The sequence below is a fragment of the Telopea speciosissima genome, chromosome 5 (genome assembly GCF_018873765.1).
Source record: "Telopea speciosissima isolate NSW1024214 ecotype Mountain lineage chromosome 5, Tspe_v1, whole genome shotgun sequence".
In the NCBI taxonomy this organism is placed as follows: Eukaryota; Viridiplantae; Streptophyta; class Magnoliopsida; order Proteales; family Proteaceae; genus Telopea; species Telopea speciosissima.
The window spans coordinates 8,559,068-8,576,190 of NC_057920.1; the positions used below are offsets into that span (position 1 = coordinate 8,559,068).

The window sequence follows — 17,123 nt, forward strand, 5'->3', positions numbered from 1 at the left end:
CAAAGATTTTAATCCAAATCTTGGAATTTGAACGGTTTTAAACTTTTGAAAGAGAGAGAGAGAGAGAGAGAGAGAGCTTTGGGATCATTAATTTGTTTTAGAAAAGACGTGGGGTATGTTGTTTACATTAATTGCACCTAGTCTGTGTTTAATTACTTGAGCCATCCGGTGAAAGAAAAGAAAGCTGCACCAGGAGCTTTCTTCCATTTCCACTTCCATTACAACCCAGACCTCTCAGCTATTCTGTTCTTGAAATTATTGGAATATGAAGGTAAAAACAAGAAGAAAAAGGCAATGAAAAGAAGTATTTTGACCACTTCCTTTTCTCCTACAGTTTCAACTTCCAATCGTATTTGTCTTCCGGTTTGTTCAAAGCTCCTCTCATCAGTACTAAAGGAGAGAGAGATGAAAGTTACAATAAATTCAAGAGGATCAAACATAGAATCTTTCTTTTCTTCTTATCAGAAACAGAGAGAGTGGGGTATGAACACTGAACTGTGATGTGAAAGCAAACTGTATTTACCTGATGAGATGAGATGAGATGAGATGAAATGGAAAGAAAGGGAAAAGCATCAACTACTCTTACGAGGCTGGCTTTTTCTCCTCCCTCTTCTGTTCATAAGTGGCTCTTCCCTTGTCTTGCTTTCGTCAGATGGTCCAGGCCCTCCTTTCACATCACTTCTTTTCATTCTCTTCGAATCCTCCTCTTCTTCTTCCACCTCCCCTGTTTCTTCTTTTTCTTCTTCTGCTGCTCGATTTTTCTCCTCTTCACCCTCTTCTGTGACTTGGGTCGTCATCGTTTCAATGATCTTGCGAGGCCTTCCACGTTTTCTACGAGGCTGAGTTTGCTTCTCTGATGTCTCTTCAATAATAGAAGCAGATGATGCTTCTGCAACTACTTCCTTTATTTCCCTGGTTTTCTTCTTGGTGTTCTGCTTCTTGCCCATCAATGATATTGGATCCTTCTCAGTCAATCAATTAATCAAACACAAAAGGTTCAAACCCAATACTCCTTCCTATCCTAAACGATTATAATAGCTCCCCCATTAACTTCTTGGGAACCCAACAAAGTTATTCACTCTTTCCATCTCTACGATCCAAAACCACAACAAAGTTCAAGATTTGGGAATTTTCTTGCAAGCGAATTCAGAGATACCCATAGCCTCAAAAGTCAAAACACACTGTCAAATTGTTACCCATCCATTCCTTTGCTGCTACAGAGAGAGAGAAGAGAGAAAAGAGACAAAAGGAGCTTTGAAGGAGTGGGAATGGGCACTGAGAAGAGACCGTGAAGTTGCGGAAAGTGGGGTTGGTTAGTTTTGTACGCAAGAGAAGTGTACAGAGAAATTAAGACGATAACCCACCACTGGGCAGTGGGCACTGTGACTGACCACACCCACACGCCCACAACACCAATGCTATAAAACGGACTGACACTTCTGTAGCTTTCCTTACCTCGCTCAGCTCAGTAGCCGGATCACCTGCACATACGTAAACGTTTTATTCTGTGCTTTTTTTTGGTTTTCATACAAACATTAATAAATGCCTTGTATGTAGGACATATATAATCTCTTTATGTTTTTTTGGGTAGTGACGGATATCATCACCTTACTTGCTCCACAGGTGCACGTGATCTGATTCAGCTAGGGGTGTCAATCGGTTGGTCTTGCTCGATTTTGGTTCGGTTTGGTTTGATCAATTTCAATGTAAGAATGAGAGTGCACCAGTTTCTGTTTGAGTTTGGTTTGGTTTCAGTTTAACAAGTAAATATATTTAGAAGTATAAAAAGGAAAGTGTTGTTTGTACGAGAGCACAACTCTTGTATGTGCACGGAGGCCAATGGGAGAGCACACAAAGGCATCAAGTGGGGTGCCATTTACGCATTTCAGGGTGGGGCAGGGTGATGATGTCATCCCCCCACTATGTCTGGGTGTGGGCGGTACACACCTTAGGAGTATGTATGGCAATCATTCTGTTTTAAAAAATTGATTTTGAGTCAGAATAGATTTTTTCTATTTCTGGATTTTTTGGAGTAATTCTGTATCAACAAATATTGTATGGTAAAAAATTATTTTTGTTATTACAGAGAAACAGAAACATGTATGGATTCCTGATTTCCTCCTCCGTGTGGATGCTCCATGGGATTCATGGAAAGAAAAAAAATGCTAGAAGGATTTACCAGAAACTAAAGCAAAACCGTGGGAGAAACCCTAACACGATGTGGGTTGCCTATTAAGGTTTCAGAGAAATAGAAGAAGAGGTCGGTTCTGTTAGAGGTGTGGAATGAAGAATGAGATTTCAGAAATAAAAAAGAAAATAAATCGGATAAAGAAAGGACTGAGGGTTAGATTTCAGTGGATGGAGAAGAGGGACAGTGGGGTTTTGATTATGAGATTGGGGTGATCAAAGAGAAAATGGAAAAGGGGTTTCAGATGAATAATTATCACCTCCAATTCGCGGGCATCTCCCATTCCTCTGATTAGGGGAGTGGACCCTACCTTGGGCAGTGTTTTTAGGCAAGGGTAGGGTGGTCATTTCTGCCCCCATGTAAGAAATTGGAGGAATTGGAGGAGGCAGTGAATTGGAGGAGATAACGATTCGTTTCAGATGTTGGATTTGGGGTTATGGGAATAAAAGGGGAAGAGCAACACCGTTAATCTTGAATGGTCTAGTAACGAGAAATAGTCCAGATGGAAGTTGCTTCAGGAAAACAACTCTTTTCCCCTTAAATCTCTCGGCAAGGATGATCAGAACAGTTCCAAGAGTGATGCTTGCCCTGAGCATAGTAGGCTTAGGCTTACGCTTGTTAACAAGGGGCTTTTTAACATCATCAGCACGATAGAACTTCAGAGGCTTTTCTTCTGCTTTTGGTGCCATCGGCTTAGCATCGTGTTGGGGGAAGTCACCGCCGTTCTTAGCCTTGATAGCCCAGTGACCACGCTTGTGGTACATCTTCGATCGCGAGTGCTTGCCCACACCACGTATCAGATCTGGGTTTCTGGTAACCCTAGGCTTCCTCTCCTTCGGCGCCATTGATGAAGCTTCGAAGTCCCTCCTGAATGTGTAAGCTCCTCAAACCCTAAGTTGAGCGAAATGACCAACAATCGAGAGGAGAGCCTACGACAGTTGCCTACTCAAACGCGGACGAAGAAGAAAGAAATGAGAGAGAAGTCGAGTTGCAGGGAGGTCTTGTTATGTTTTGATGGTAAATTCCATCAATGCCCCTGATTCACTTAAATCCACTTGTTTCATCAAAAAATTGGTAGACTGGATTCTAAAATGTGAGAATTTTGGTGTTTCTCAAAAGCTTGCCAGAATCAATTATATCGCTCGGTCCATTTCAAAAAATCACAGAAACAGACCGGACAAACCATACATAATCTGTTTCAATTCTACCCCCAGAATCAGAAAAACACCAGAACCCATTTTTTGGAAGGTTACTACCATACATATCCTAGAGAACTTTTCTCCACAAAAAAAAAAGGGTGTTTTCTTTTTTTATGAATTTCAAGCTGGTATCGGTTTCTTATTGGATTATATCGGTTTCAGTGCGGTCCGGTGTCCCAGAACCCCAGTCTGAAACATGATCCAAAAAGTTCATATTGGTTTTAGTCAGTTCGATTTATTTCATTGGTTTGAACTAGGTTTTGACACCCCTAGGTTCAGTTAGGAATGTCAATCGGTTCGATTTGGTCCGATTTTATTGGGTTAAATTGGTTTTGATTTGTTATTAAGTAAAAAAAAACTTGGACCGAATTCTATAGTTGTAATAGTTTAGTTTTGATTAGGTATTAAGTTCATCAAAAAAAATTTATGCATAAACTACTATAATTCTATAAAATAGGCTACAATGAGGGAAAAGAAAAAACATCATAGGAGTGCTAATCAAATTTGAGAATGCTAAAATTTACAACACTAGTGAAAAATGGGATAATACAACATCATTTCCCATACAATTTTAGTCAAGTGCAAATTGCAGCACTTGTTTGATGTCTCTTCAACATTATCTTGTTTATATCCATCTCCATTAAGGAATAGAACACCTCTCTTCATTGTACTAAAAACCAAGCAAAACTCCTTTCAGATCAAAAGAGAATTGAAGTAGACCACAAATAATTGTCATCATATAAAATCCCAAGGCCGTATAAGCACCCCATGCCTCACTGTTAGAAACCTTCTGCACATTGATCCAACTCCATATGTGATTGTTGCTTTAAACTGAAACCATGGAACTAAATCAATTTCGACCAAGATAACTCGGTTTCGCAGCTGATCGAGATGAAATCTTAGGGGAATTTAAAAAATATCTAGTTTCGATTGATTTCGATCAGTTTCGACAATATTTCGGAAATCTTGATGGTTTCGACCAGTTTTGACAAAAAATATCAAGTTTCGATCAATTTTAACCAGTTCATCACATGTTGAGTTTTACTCGAAAAACATCAGGTTTCGATTAGTTTCGACCAAATTTTGGTTTCTGGCTGGTCGAAACCTAGGTCAGCACCGAGTTCTTTATCCTTGACTGAAATACCCATTAAGAGATTCTCAATATATAACAAAATAAAGAGAGAAAGAAAAAACCTATCAAAATAAATTTGAACTTGACTTACTAAGCGTGTAGAATGGAGAAAAACTACAAGAGAGAGATCCAAACGAGAAGAGGTAAGAAAAAGAATTGGATACAATGTGTAACAATTGGATTATGAAAAGAACAACACAGAATTGATAACAGTTTATCCTTAAGGAACTTGAGAGAGAGAGAGAGAGAGAGAGAAGGAGAAGGAGATGGAGGATAGAATATGGAGAGAAGTTACCGACTAGCTTAGTCAATGAGGTCTTCTTGTATTGGACATAGTAACGCTCATATCTTTCAAGTTAAATCGAACCTTTGCCTTTTAAGGAACCAATCAAACCAAAGATTGAAAAAGAGACAGATTTCTAGGCATAATGCTTACCCGTTTAACATTGAGAGAGTACAAAATTTAACATCTAGGCATACTCAGATGAATACAATAACAAAAGGTTAACTAAGATCAATTATTAGTGAAAATCTGCAGTCTATCATTTAGCTAAATAGCTCAGAAGCATAAATAATAACTCTCAGGGGTGGACTTATTGAAAAGGAAGCACTCAACATGAATTCAAACATCAAGAATCTGTTGCTTGTCATTATCACATGTTGATAAATCTCGCCCTTTGTCCATTTTTGTTAGAACTAAGTTTTTCTTCACCAATAGAGGACGATTCACCCACCATCCTAGAGTTCACAAACCCTTCCTAGATTTTTGGTATGTTCCAAAATACCCTCTCGATACCCATTCCCACCCTTTCTCCTCCCCTTGATGAATGAAATCCCATTCACCGTGGGTGGAGGGAAACTCAATCCTTCATGTTATTACCATGTAAGTATTTCATTTGAGTGTTTTGTAACAAGTGTGTTTCCCAAAATTCTACTCTTTCACCTTTCATGTTTATCCAAATCATTAACAAGTGGGTTGGTGAATTGGCATGCCTTGTGATTTCCACTATCTCTAGTAAATCCATTGATTTAATTTTTGGGAAATTTACACATACCACTCCTGAGGTTTGACGAAAGGATATTTTCACCCCCCAGTTTTGGAAAATTTTGCTTACCCCTGAGGTTTGCAAACGGTAACAAATAAGCCCATTCCGTCAGTTCATGCCTAACACTGTTAAAAATTAGACTTGAACTGACGGAATTGCCCTTACAAGTAAAAAAAAAAAAAAAAAAAACACACGTACAACTCATCTTCCCCAATCGATTTGGGGAAGATAAGTTGCAGGTATCCTTGTAGGGAACACCATGGAACCGATCTTGATTCACTCTCTTTCCTTTCCCTCTTCCATTTGCTTTAGGTTTTAACCCATTTGTATCTGTGTTTCTAGCTTTTGCTCTTAACTTTACGATCAGCTTTATTTCTGTTCAGAATCTAGGGTTTGTTAATTGTTACCGTCTTCAAAACTGCAGTTTAAGTTCAAAGAGTAATAACTAATGGGATTTTATGCTGCTTTGATTAAGTTTAAAAATTCCGGATTCGTGAGCTGGAGTTGTCATTCACGCAAGGTCGCTGGAACTACGAACGATGGTGATCCTGTATCGAGCGCAAATGCGAAACCTCCCGGAGTTGAGTTGTGGGCTGTCTTCGATGTCCCCAAGATCAGGTCGATTCAACCTGGAAAAATCTGACCCACACCTTCTCGGGTCTCTTTTGTGATTCGATTAACTTCTATGTCTGCACAATTTCCTCCCCATCTCCTTCTTCTCCGTCTGGGTTTCCTTTTCTTCTTCCTAATCTTCTTCTATTTTTTCTGCTTCACATTTCTTTGCACCCCAGCCGACAATGGATTCCAGAGAGCTTGAAAAAAAATGATGGCAGCCAATGGATTCTGATTCTGTGTTGGGTTTGGAAAAATGGGAATAAAAGAAAAGAAATAGGGATCCGGAGGGAAAATGGAAAAGGAAATCAAAGACATGATGGGATCAGAAATGATAAATTAGTTGAGGATGGGTGTGGTCATGGCTGGAATTCAGATTGGGGTTTTGTTTAGACAAGGATGTGGGTTAGATTAGAAGTGAAAAGTAATGGAGAGGAGAATCGGTGATGGTGGGATAAGGGTTTTTAAAATGAAAATGATAAAAAAAATAAAGAGAAAAGAATAGGGATGAAAGGAGAAATAGGGGTTAGTAGAGATGATGGCGGTTTTAGCAGAGATGGGTTTTGAGAGAGGGTCGGTGATGGGGTTTCGGAAATGGAAGATGTATTTGCTTTTGGGCTTGGAATCATCTACTGCTTATGCTTCTCCACATTGGAGCTTTCGGCCATTCTCGAGTACCCTTAGATATGGTGCTCTGCCACGGGAAGTTGTTTTTACTGAGAACCTAACTCCCTGGTTGAAGTTGCTTCCTTGTCGAGATAAAGCTGGGCTTGCTGTTCTAATGGACAGACCTTCTATCTATAGAGTGCAACTCATCTTCCCCAAAATTTTTAACAGTGTTAGTCATGAACTGACGGAATAGGCTTATTTGTTACTGTTTGCAAACCTCAGGGGGGGTACGCAGAATTTTCCAAAATTGGGGGGTGAAAATATCCTTTAGCCAAACCTCAGGGGTGGTATGTGTAAATTTCCCTTAATTTTTATGATATGCCCCTATGTGAATGTCAAGCAATGCCTTGTGTGGATTGTCCAATTATTATTTGTGATGGCTGTTTTGATCCAATCATCTATGGTGTTGGCATGGTTGGACTATTGTAGTCTTATTTAAATCATAATTTTACTTTATTTTTATGAGTTTTTGATTTTTCAAGAAACGTATTTGCATCAAAGACCAGAAGTATCTTGCAAGGTCTGCAATAGGTGATGGGCAAAAGATACGGGATCGAGAATAAAATTTTTGATGGACAATATAGAAATTTTTAAATGGTTAACGCAGGAAAACCAGACTGGTTGGCTTTACAAGTTGGTTCAAGTTTTATTAGCAATTTCTGTTTTAACTCAATTGATGGTTCTTGATACTTTCTCCTCCTCCACGGTGAATGGGATCTTTAATGTCATTGTATCAATTAAAATTGTGTTGAGTTTTGCAAAACCTCTTGAATGATCTTAAAAAAAAAAAAATGGATTTCTTACCCTACAAGAAGATGAAGATTAGAATCAAAAGTTTAATTCTAGAGTTTGAGTTTAGGTCACCTAGGGTACCTATACGGTATACCTACTTTCTTCGATAAATAAATAAACCTTCATGCACTTTTATTGACACTAGGTGGGATAGATGTCATTAAGGGTATCAATCGGTTTGAATATTTGGTTCGGTTCAAGATATACATTGTATAAATCAAAATTAAATCGAGAAAAAAACACATTTTCAAAATCAAAATTAAATCGATTGAGTTTGATTTCGTATTCAATTTAAATCCAATCATCCATCAGAATATTTCACCAATATATAATATAGAATTGAACCTCCAATTACTACTATGTATTTTTGGAAACCACATGGTACAGATTCCTTAAACCTTTAAGAATGACATTTGAGTTCATGATTGGGATGGATTAGTACAAGGAGCAAACTTGAGCCTACGCTTAATATGGTCCCACCATGAAGATTGTACACAATAAAAAATTATTTCTTTTTTTTTGTACAACAAAATCCTACTTGCTTACTTTTTTTAATGGGTAAAATCCTACTTGCTTAGTTGATCTTTTGAATCTTGCCATGTTGTTGAGTCTTGAGAGTGTTAAAACTCTTATTATATTTGGTAATTATATTTTAAGGTCGATTTAAATATAAAAACATGTATAAAATATAATCAATACTTCAATTTATAAGATTAAGGGTGTAAATTGATTTGATTATGGGTAATCGATCTGGTTCTTAATCGGTTTTTGTCTTAAGGGATTATGATCAAATCGGGCCATTTATCTAATCGGTTCCAAAATTGAGATCCGAAACTATTTATTAAATTGGTGGGACGATTTGATTCTAGTTCCTAATTGGTTTCATGGACTATTACTGCGTTCAAAATTCCGAATTTTACTTAAGCATACAGATAACCAAATTTCAATTCTCAATCAAACAAAAACAATTCCCAGGAAAGTGAAAGTAAACAAAAAGAGAGAGAGAGAGAGAGAGAGAGAATATCATTGGAGTGTGGATTTTGTGAAATGCTTCATCATGAAACTGTGAGATACATTGAATCCAATCTATATAAGCCTTCTCGCAGAAACCCCCCTCTACTCCTGAAGAGTTAGGTCTGGAGGATTCGAAATCGGAATTAGGAAACCAGAAGAACTGTGGTTGACTTGTGCAGAGACCTTGAAACTGAGAGCTTCTTATTTCCACTTTTCTCTCGATTACCCATCTTCTGAATGCACTAGCTGAGAGAGAAGAGAAGAAGATCATTCATTCTATTGGACTTGTTCAACAGTGGTGTGGAGTCACTGTGGTGGAACTGGTGAAAGAGTTGTTGAATTCACAGGGTGAGAGAAAGAGAGGGAGAAACGATGACGTTGGGGTTGATCAATGCTAATCCGATCGTACACGCCAAGAAGGAGAGAATCGCTCGTACCGAAGATCTCCATGGCGATGATGCCGTTGATCCCCTCGAAATCTATGATATCCTTATGCAATCAGCATTTTTTGTTAAAACCCTTTTTTCTTTTTTCCCCTTTCCTCTTCTTAGGTTTTTCTCTGATCTAAACCCGCAAACGATTTTACGAATCACTGTTCTGATCTGAATTCTCTGTTCTTTTAAGAATCTCTCTCTCTCTCTCTTTCTCTCCCCCTTACCCCCTAACTTTGTATTGTTCTTCTTTATCATTTGGCATCTCTTTTTCATCTTCTTGCTGCTGCTATTAGTTGATACAAAGGAATATTTTTGAATCGCATTTGAGTGTGATCTTTGACTCAAGGTGACAGATTTTGTGAGGGATATTAGAGACCCAGAACATCCTTATTCCCTTGAACAGCTGAGCGTTCTCTCTGAGGAATCCGTTACGGTCGATGAAAAGCTTGGACGTATTCTGTAAGCTTTTCTTATTCTGCTTTCATCTCTGGTTTCTTTTACCCAGGATTTAAGTGAATCAAATTGTATTTTAGTGATCTCATGCCAACATTTGAAGAAAATTTAGGCAATTCTGATAACTGCAGTGTTGCCTCTTATAATAACGAAACGAGGAGTTCAGCTCGAACTTTAATTTCACTCATTTTTTTCTGTAGTTCCGTTATCAGATTGTGATCTTTAATTCTTTAGCTCAAACACCCGGGAAGGGGGCGGGGTGTTGCTGGAAGGGGAGTGTGAATCTGTTAATACTTGAATTTTCAGTGTTTTTTGAACATCCTATTCTTTGATTATGAGGAGAAATAATATCTTCATCTGAAACAGAGGGCAAATGTACACTTCTGCATTGTTGGTCCTTATTTAGTAATAATTGGAGTAATAATTGGACTCAAGACTTACGCAAGGTTAGATTAGCCGCATCTACTTCTAATTTCTGTTTCTGAAATTTTGATTTGAAATGTTTGGCATTTGGATTTCAACAAAAAATTGTTACTTCTTAGAAGTTAATGATGTTATATGAGTACTTTGAGTATTGAAAATTTAATATGTTTGTCAGAAAGCACTAAACTCTCACTGCAGTATTGGTTCTTTAATTAGTGAGTGGACTTGGACCTTAAAGAACTACATTATGCATGTCTAATTCTTAGTTATATTTTCCTCTTTTTTTTGTTGCAAATTATCTTTTGATTAGTTTTAGATCTTAATGCTCTGGCTCTTGGATCGTAAAGAGTTTGGCTCTTAGTGATGTTGCATTTTGGTTTGCCCCCAAATTGGTTCCATGTTGGAATCTAGCCATGGATCAAATTTCATATAAATCTGACGTGCCCACGTGTCAATTGTAATGCTTTTGAAAATTGCATGAAAAATAGGGGAACTTAGTTAAATAGATGCTGTTGAAAAACCAAGATGACCCCATATATGGTGGGCCATACGTTTGAGATAGGCCATCAAACTTGACAAGTGGCATATCAAGTGTTCCTCCATTTATTCGACAGTCAGCTTGCCAATTATCAGTCCACATGACTGAAAAGTTGGGGTATGAGGGGAAGGATTCTGGGTATTGGTGCGACCGAGTCATTTTCCCTTAAAATACTGTCGTTAGAAAGCACTGTTCTGTTTAATGTCTTTACTGGATAATTAGACTGAGACTTTAAGTCAGGGTAACATTTTGTGCATCTTCTCTTGACAATGTTTTGGTTGTGCAGGAAATAGGGAAAAAGTTGTTAATTCTTGAAAATTGAACTAGGAAATTCCTTATTTATGTGAAATTTTTGTACTGTCACATAAAGCACTATACTCTTTGATCTCTCTCTCTCTCTTTCGGGGGGGGGGGGGTTTAAAAGGTATTCCGATGATTAATCAATAAAATTGTCTCCCTTCCCTCCTCTTCATTTTTCTCTTGATTTGATGCATGATGGGTAACAAAGTGGTTCTTTAGGTAGAAGATAATTGGGGAAGTAAGGGATACTTCTGAAGTAAAGTATCTTTTTTAATTTTTCAATCGAGTTTTTCCATGCCCTACCTGCAAGATCTATTACCCTATATTTCAACTGCATCCCATTTCTAACCATTTGATAAATTGCATCATCTTCCGTCATACTGGTTGTTAGATAGATAGAGCTTAGGACGGTCTTATGCTTGACTTTGAGCCATCTGATCTTTTTGGCTGTGGGCAGCCATAAGCTGATGTGTCATTTTAGCATTTCATGTTCCATCTTCCATTTATATGATGTTTGCTTCAATCGGTGGGTGGCTATTCAGTTCTTGGTTAACCTTATCTGGACTATGGCATTGTGGATTATTCCTGATTACATTGATAATTATCAGGCTTATGTTTCTGTGCTGAAATACTTAACATTTTTGTTGTTGATTTTCCCATGCCTTTGTAGGATAACTTTCACCCCCACTATACAGCACTGTAGTATGGCACCGGTCATTGGTTTATGTCTTCGTGTTAAACTGATGGGATGTTTCCCTCCGCATTACAAGGTGAACTTCTGTAAAACATTCTAACATAGATTTAAACATTCTCGATATTGTATCTGATTGTCAAGATGAGTTTCAGTGTATCTTTGTGGATATATACATCAAAAACTGCCATCTGTTCTGTAGCTTTGCTTCCACTTTAGAGAATTTTTAAGTTTTTCTTCTCTTTTCAAAAACGTGTATTTCTTTTTATGGTTCTTCCTCTTGATTTTCAAGATCTTCTCCTATTCTACAAAGACAGGTATAATTTATGTATGTGTTAAGTGTCAAAGAAAGGAGACATGTCCACTTATTAAATTGATGTGTCAATAACTCTCTTTACGCTGTCAATTTTGCCTGGCTGTGAATCTGCCTTCTTCTGGGATTTACATATTTCTGAGGCATGTACCCATTGAATCAGGAGCCAACTTGAGCTTGCGATGGAGCTGACCTGGACTGACCTGTATGGTCTTACTGCTTTGATTTGGGGACCCAGGGTTATATTTGGTTCGGTCGAATTATTGATCCTAGGTAGCTTAAAACCCAGAGGAAATGTCTCAATCATAACAATTGGATACTTGCTAAATAAAATTTTACTACATTGAGGTTATCTCCTTTACAATGGGGAAAGTGATATGTCTGGTTCCTTCAAGTTTCTCAGTTGCAGTATAGAAAATTGGGTTTAGGATGTGTTGTAGTACAGAAAATTGGATGAGAGAGAAGTGGGGTTGGGTTTTCCCATCATTATTGTTTCCATTGGGTGACTGTTGTCCGACCTGCTATGATGTATGGGGCGAAATGTTGGGAAGTTAAGAAGTGCCATATAGCGAAGCTATGTGTTGCTGAGATGAGGATGTTAAGATGGATTTGCAGCAAAACTAGGAAGGATAAAGTGAGGAACGAACGTATTGAGCTGATGTGGGAGTTGTCCAGATCAGCGACAAGCTTCGAGAATGTCGTCTGAGTTGGTTTGGCTATGTGCAACAGAGTTTTGGGGATGCCCGAGTAGGGAGGAGTGATCTGATTCCGATTGAAGGAGCTAAAAGAGCTAGGGGAGGCCTAAAATGACCATAGGTGAGGTTGTGATGAATGACATGCATAGTCTGGGTCTTGTGCCCAGTATGACCTCAGATAGAGCCTATTGGAGGGCAAGGATCCATGTTGTCGACACCATGTAGTTGGTATTTTACTGATTTCCTAGGCTATCCTTTTTCCTCTTACTTTCATTTTTCACTTCTTACTTTTCTTATCCCATTTCTTCATTCTTTTTACTTTCTTTTCCCTTGGTGAAGACTTCAATTTTCCCTACTTTGTTTTGAAAGGATCCATGTAGCCGATCCCATTTAGTTGGGATAAGGTCTTGTTGTTGTTGTTGTTGTTGCATTGTTTCCATTTCACAGTGGTCATTGCTGTTGCTGCTCTTACACCAAAGTTAAGGAGTTGGAAAAACAGGAGATCAGACATGGATTTAAGCAAGATTTGTGGGAGGGGGGGGGGATTAAATTTGGAGTTAGGGTTTGCAACATAGGATGAATTTCTAAATGTTTGTTACTAAATGCATCGGCACAATGGTAAGGATGCCCCATTGTGACCTAGTGGTCACGGGTTCAAGTTGGGAAACAGCCTCTCCGCGAAGCGGGGGGGGGGGTTTAAGGCTGCATACATTATGATCCTCCCCAGGCCCTGCAGTGGCGGGAGCCTCGTGCACTGGATACCCCCTTTTTTCACTGAATGCATTTATGCATATACAGGAATATAATACCCAAATGTTATACTTATTGATGGCAATGGTGGGTAGATAGTACTGGGCTCAGTCAAGTTTACCCCTTTACAGTTTGAATTGTGTAGCATTTTAAGACATTGAACTGAACAAGCTCTGCCATCTTTCTTAATAATCAGATTTGGGCATTTACTGTGTTGTGGGACAAGCTGATGTGTCCTTCGCCATATTAGTTTTTTTTTTGGGTGAATAATTCGCCATATTAGTTACTGTGAGAGAAATCAGATGTTTAAGTTTGGGCCTCTTGTATTTATTAATTTTTACTGGAATTCTTGCTGCCTTTATCTAAAATGTTACCCACAAATTAGTGCAACTTTTCAATCCAGTTGCAACCTACCTTCTTGTATTGCTGTTGGTTGTCTGGTTATGTGCTTTGTCCCTGTGGTTTTTCTTCATAAACTTAATTGTATAATTTTTCTGAACTTTCTGTTGGTTCCTCTTGTTTTTTATTTATGTGGTTAGTTAGTGTTATGGTATCTCTCATCTATCCCAAAACATTAAAAAGTTTTAAGAGATTCGAGCAGTAATTTTCCTCATTTTCTTTCTTTGGAATGTTGTAATAACAAGTTGGAGGAGATCGAGGTGGGAAGCACATAAAGTATTTTTGTATAGAAGCTTGGAAATTATTCACTGTATTGATTGTTTTCTTCTTCACCCTATGGAATCAATAATTTTGGAAGATGTGCAGTTTTCTGTTGCTACCTGAAAATCTGCTTACTATCCAGTAGCTTTCTTATCCTCGTAATCTTACATTTGAACAGGTTGATATTAAAGTCTCCCCTGGCTCTCATGCAAATGAAGAATCAGGTACATTGAAAAAAAGCCTGATGACGAATTCGTTTTGGATGTAAATCATGTAGCGACTCTTTTTTTTGTGCATATTTGTAGAATGGTATTAAATTTGAAAATTTTTGGGGAGTATAGCCCCAACCTTATCTTAGCCCGTACAATTTGCACTTGTCTATGGGGTTGTGAAATGCCATTGAGATTTCCAAGGAATCGCCTGAACCATTTTGGATTCTGCTACCCATTTTCTATTTCTAGTATCATAACAAACGGGCAAATTTTCCACAAGTCATTTAAGATTTCACCATTCTTGTGAAAGATTCATGGGTTTCAAACCACCTGGTTAAGTGTACAGAAGAGAGGGAGGTTAGCTTCTTTCCATCCTCATTGAGAGCATTCTTCTTCATATGCAACAACAGATTTCCAGATTCCTCTTTTCCTTTCTCCATCGTTGTTCACATCTGCCAGGCCCAAAGTAATGAAGTTGTGTTTTCACACTTTTGCAGTTAATAAGCAGCTGAATGATAAAGAAAGAGTTGCTGCTGCACTGGAGAATCCCAACCTTCGCCAACTTGTAGATGAATGCCTCTACTCAAATGAACTCTAGGGGAGCTTGTGAGTTTGTTGTAGAGCATTTTGTACAGTAAATATGCTGTTAATTGGTGTATGCTGCCATACATGACTTCTATTTTGTATCAATGTGTTGGATCCCATTCTGCTTTCATTTAGCAGTATGAAATCACTGTCCTCCTTTGCAGTCACTCCCTGTTGTGTCCTGAACATGTAGCTGACATTGGTACACTAGTTCAATTACAACTCTATTTTTGCAAATCATCTCATCTCTGCAGACTAATATTATTGTGAGCTAGAAGATACTGTTGTAGTCTTGGTGTTCACTTTTGATTATAATCTTGCAAAAGGGTCTCCTGATATCATATCACATTTCAATTATGTTTCTATACAATCCATCATTTTCTACCCTTTTTTAATCAGATCCACACACATTGTTTCATTTCCATAACTCAGTACCATTTCATTTGGGAAATTCTTTGATCCTATATGTTGGCAAAATTATATTTCCTTTTCGCTTTACATATCTGGTGTATCCTTTTAGTTTTTTGTGACCCTTTCTCTGTGTAACATTTTCTGTGTCACTTTTTTATTTTATTTTTTTAAATCTCGGACTTTCTTTTGTGATGTTTTGAACTCTAATTTGGTGTTTTAGGAAGATCTTCAGAAAAATAAAGAACCCTTATTGGTTAGGGTCATAGTCCACTAAATTTTTCCAACAATAAAAAGAAATAGAATTTATCATCCACATTGATTGAAATATTAAAAAGATGGGAGAAAGAATGCCACCTGGGCGCATGCGGTGCGCTCTCTGCACCTAGACACAGGGGCGGACAAAATGACCGCCGTGCCCACATAAAAAGACAGAATTTTCTGGGGTTGCGGTGGTCATTTTGCTCACCCCTGTGTCTAGGTGCAAGGGCAACATACCTCACGTGTCCAAGAACTATAGATGTGTCACTCAGAAAATACCAATATATATACATGGTCGAATTGGGTTAGGATGGGCTATGGACCAACCCTATGGACCCAGCCCTGGAAAGCTTAGCCTTGACCCAGCCCACAAGATTATGCTCAGACCTGACTGGGATGGGCTTGGGCTCATCGGGTCAAATTTGCACCACTAGCTGGAAGTTTCCTAAGCAAAAGCTATCACAATCCAACTCTTGATAGTGTCGTGATAGAGATGAGGCTCAAATGTTATGGACACACAAGATTTAAGGTTCTTTGTTCACAAGTAAAATTTCAGCTCAAACAAAGTTGGTGCACAATTTTGAGTTTTGCAAATTCAAGACCATGGGATAGTGATAGTGAACAATAGTGCTGGGATTATTGTAGGCGTATCTACACATACATGGGGATGCATACCAATGGATAAGAAGACATTTAATTGAAGGGGCACTGTTCTCTGTGCTGCAGCGCAGGCTGCACCCAGGCACATGGGGGTGGGCGCAATGACCAGTCTGCCCCCCGGAGTGGTAGGCCCATGTGCCTGGGCGTAGCCTGCGCTGTGCCACATAGAATATTCTCCCTTAATTGAATGAGACAATGAAATTTGACATGTGACCAATCTAGATCATGAACCATTCATCTATCCAATAGTAAAAGTTGTCACTTTACAATTCCATATGACACAATATTGAAGATGGTCTGCTTTGATAAGCTTAACAACATTGGATTTGTTTACACAACCTTTATAATAAGTTTATCATAATGGTCCACTATTCTGAGTCACATAGCAAGACGATGTGGTGGTCCCAACCAACGATTGGATAGATAGGTTTAGGTTTAAGCCATGAATTACACTGTGACCCCCTGAGGTTTGTCCTAAATATAGTCAGACCCTGTGTTTCTAAATTATACAGCTGGCACCTTTAAGTGGACGGTGTTAATAATAAAATGTAAAATACCAACTTTGCCCCTCTAACATTTATTACCAAAAACCCTATTCAAACCCTCTTTACCTTCTTTACCGTTGCCTTCTTTCCTCACAACCGAAGCTGCTCTTATCTTCTCCGAATTCGCAGGACCTGCAACTTCACCACACAGGTATGCCCTTCTCCACCTGCCATTATCTCTCTCTTCTCTCCCTCATCTCAAGTACTCCTCTCTTCTCCCTCTCTTCTCTTGTCTGTCGTAAGCTTCCGTTTTTGCATTTCACAGAATCAAAATATCAACAAAATCACCCATCACTCACTGAGGAAAAAATGATGAAATCTTTCACTTGTCAATGAGCCCACCGCTATGATGAGATTTCAAGAGAAACCCATATCAAAAGGAACCTCATTTAGCAATCCCACCTAGATAAAAACAAAATATTCAGCAAAAAAGGCAGGAAATCAAACATTCTCATAGACTTAAGAGATCAAAGCAAATGTTGAAATAGGAAAATGTCGTCAGATTTCCACATTACCCAAACTTCAAAAGATTAATTATTCGAC

The 17,123-nt window shown here is 38.4% G+C and overlaps 2 protein-coding genes across 3 annotated transcripts; one reads left to right on the forward strand and one right to left on the reverse strand.

Moving 5' to 3' along the window:
• Positions 1 to 2,622: 2,622 nt before the first annotated feature.
• LOC122661838 (60S ribosomal protein L6-like) lies at positions 2,623 to 3,113 on the reverse strand. Its single transcript, XM_043857348.1, has one exon. It carries the CDS (start codon positions 3,031 to 3,033, stop codon positions 2,623 to 2,625), a length of 411 nt encoding a protein of 136 aa, XP_043713283.1. The 5' UTR covers positions 3,034 to 3,113.
• Positions 3,114 to 4,762: 1,649 nt separating this feature from the next.
• Positions 4,763 to 14,836, forward strand: LOC122661294 (protein AE7-like 1). 2 transcript variants are annotated; one of them, XM_043856649.1, is made up of 6 exons: positions 4,763 to 4,781; positions 9,008 to 9,136; positions 9,440 to 9,545; positions 11,471 to 11,570; positions 14,088 to 14,133; positions 14,619 to 14,836. In XM_043856649.1, exons 2-6 carry the CDS (start codon positions 9,025 to 9,027, stop codon positions 14,717 to 14,719), a joined length of 465 nt encoding a protein of 154 aa, XP_043712584.1. In that variant the 5' UTR covers positions 4,763 to 4,781; positions 9,008 to 9,024; the 3' UTR covers positions 14,720 to 14,836. The 2 variants fall into 2 exon arrangements, with proteins under 2 accessions (XP_043712584.1, XP_043712583.1); XM_043856648.1 differs by lacking the exon at positions 4,763 to 4,781 and having other exon boundaries at positions 8,950 to 9,136.
• Positions 14,837 to 17,123: the final 2,287 nt, after the last annotated feature.

What these genes read in the sequence shown, in the direction of transcription:
- LOC122661294 (XM_043856649.1), top strand. Translation starts at nt 9,025, where the DNA reads ATGACGTTGGGGTTGATCAATGCTAATCCGATCGTACACGCCAAGAAG. An exon ending in TGATCCCCTCGAAATCTATG is followed by an intron (nt 9,137 to 9,439) that starts ATATCCTTATGC and finishes TCAAGGTGACAG; the next exon opens with ATTTTGTGAGGGATATTAGA. An exon ending in TCATGCAAATGAAGAATCAG is followed by an intron (nt 14,134 to 14,618) that starts GTACATTGAAAA and finishes ACACTTTTGCAG; the next exon opens with TTAATAAGCAGCTGAATGAT.
- LOC122661838 (XM_043857348.1), bottom strand. Translation starts at nt 3,033, where the DNA reads ATGGCGCCGAAGGAGAGGAAGCCTAGGGTTACCAGAAACCCAGATCTG.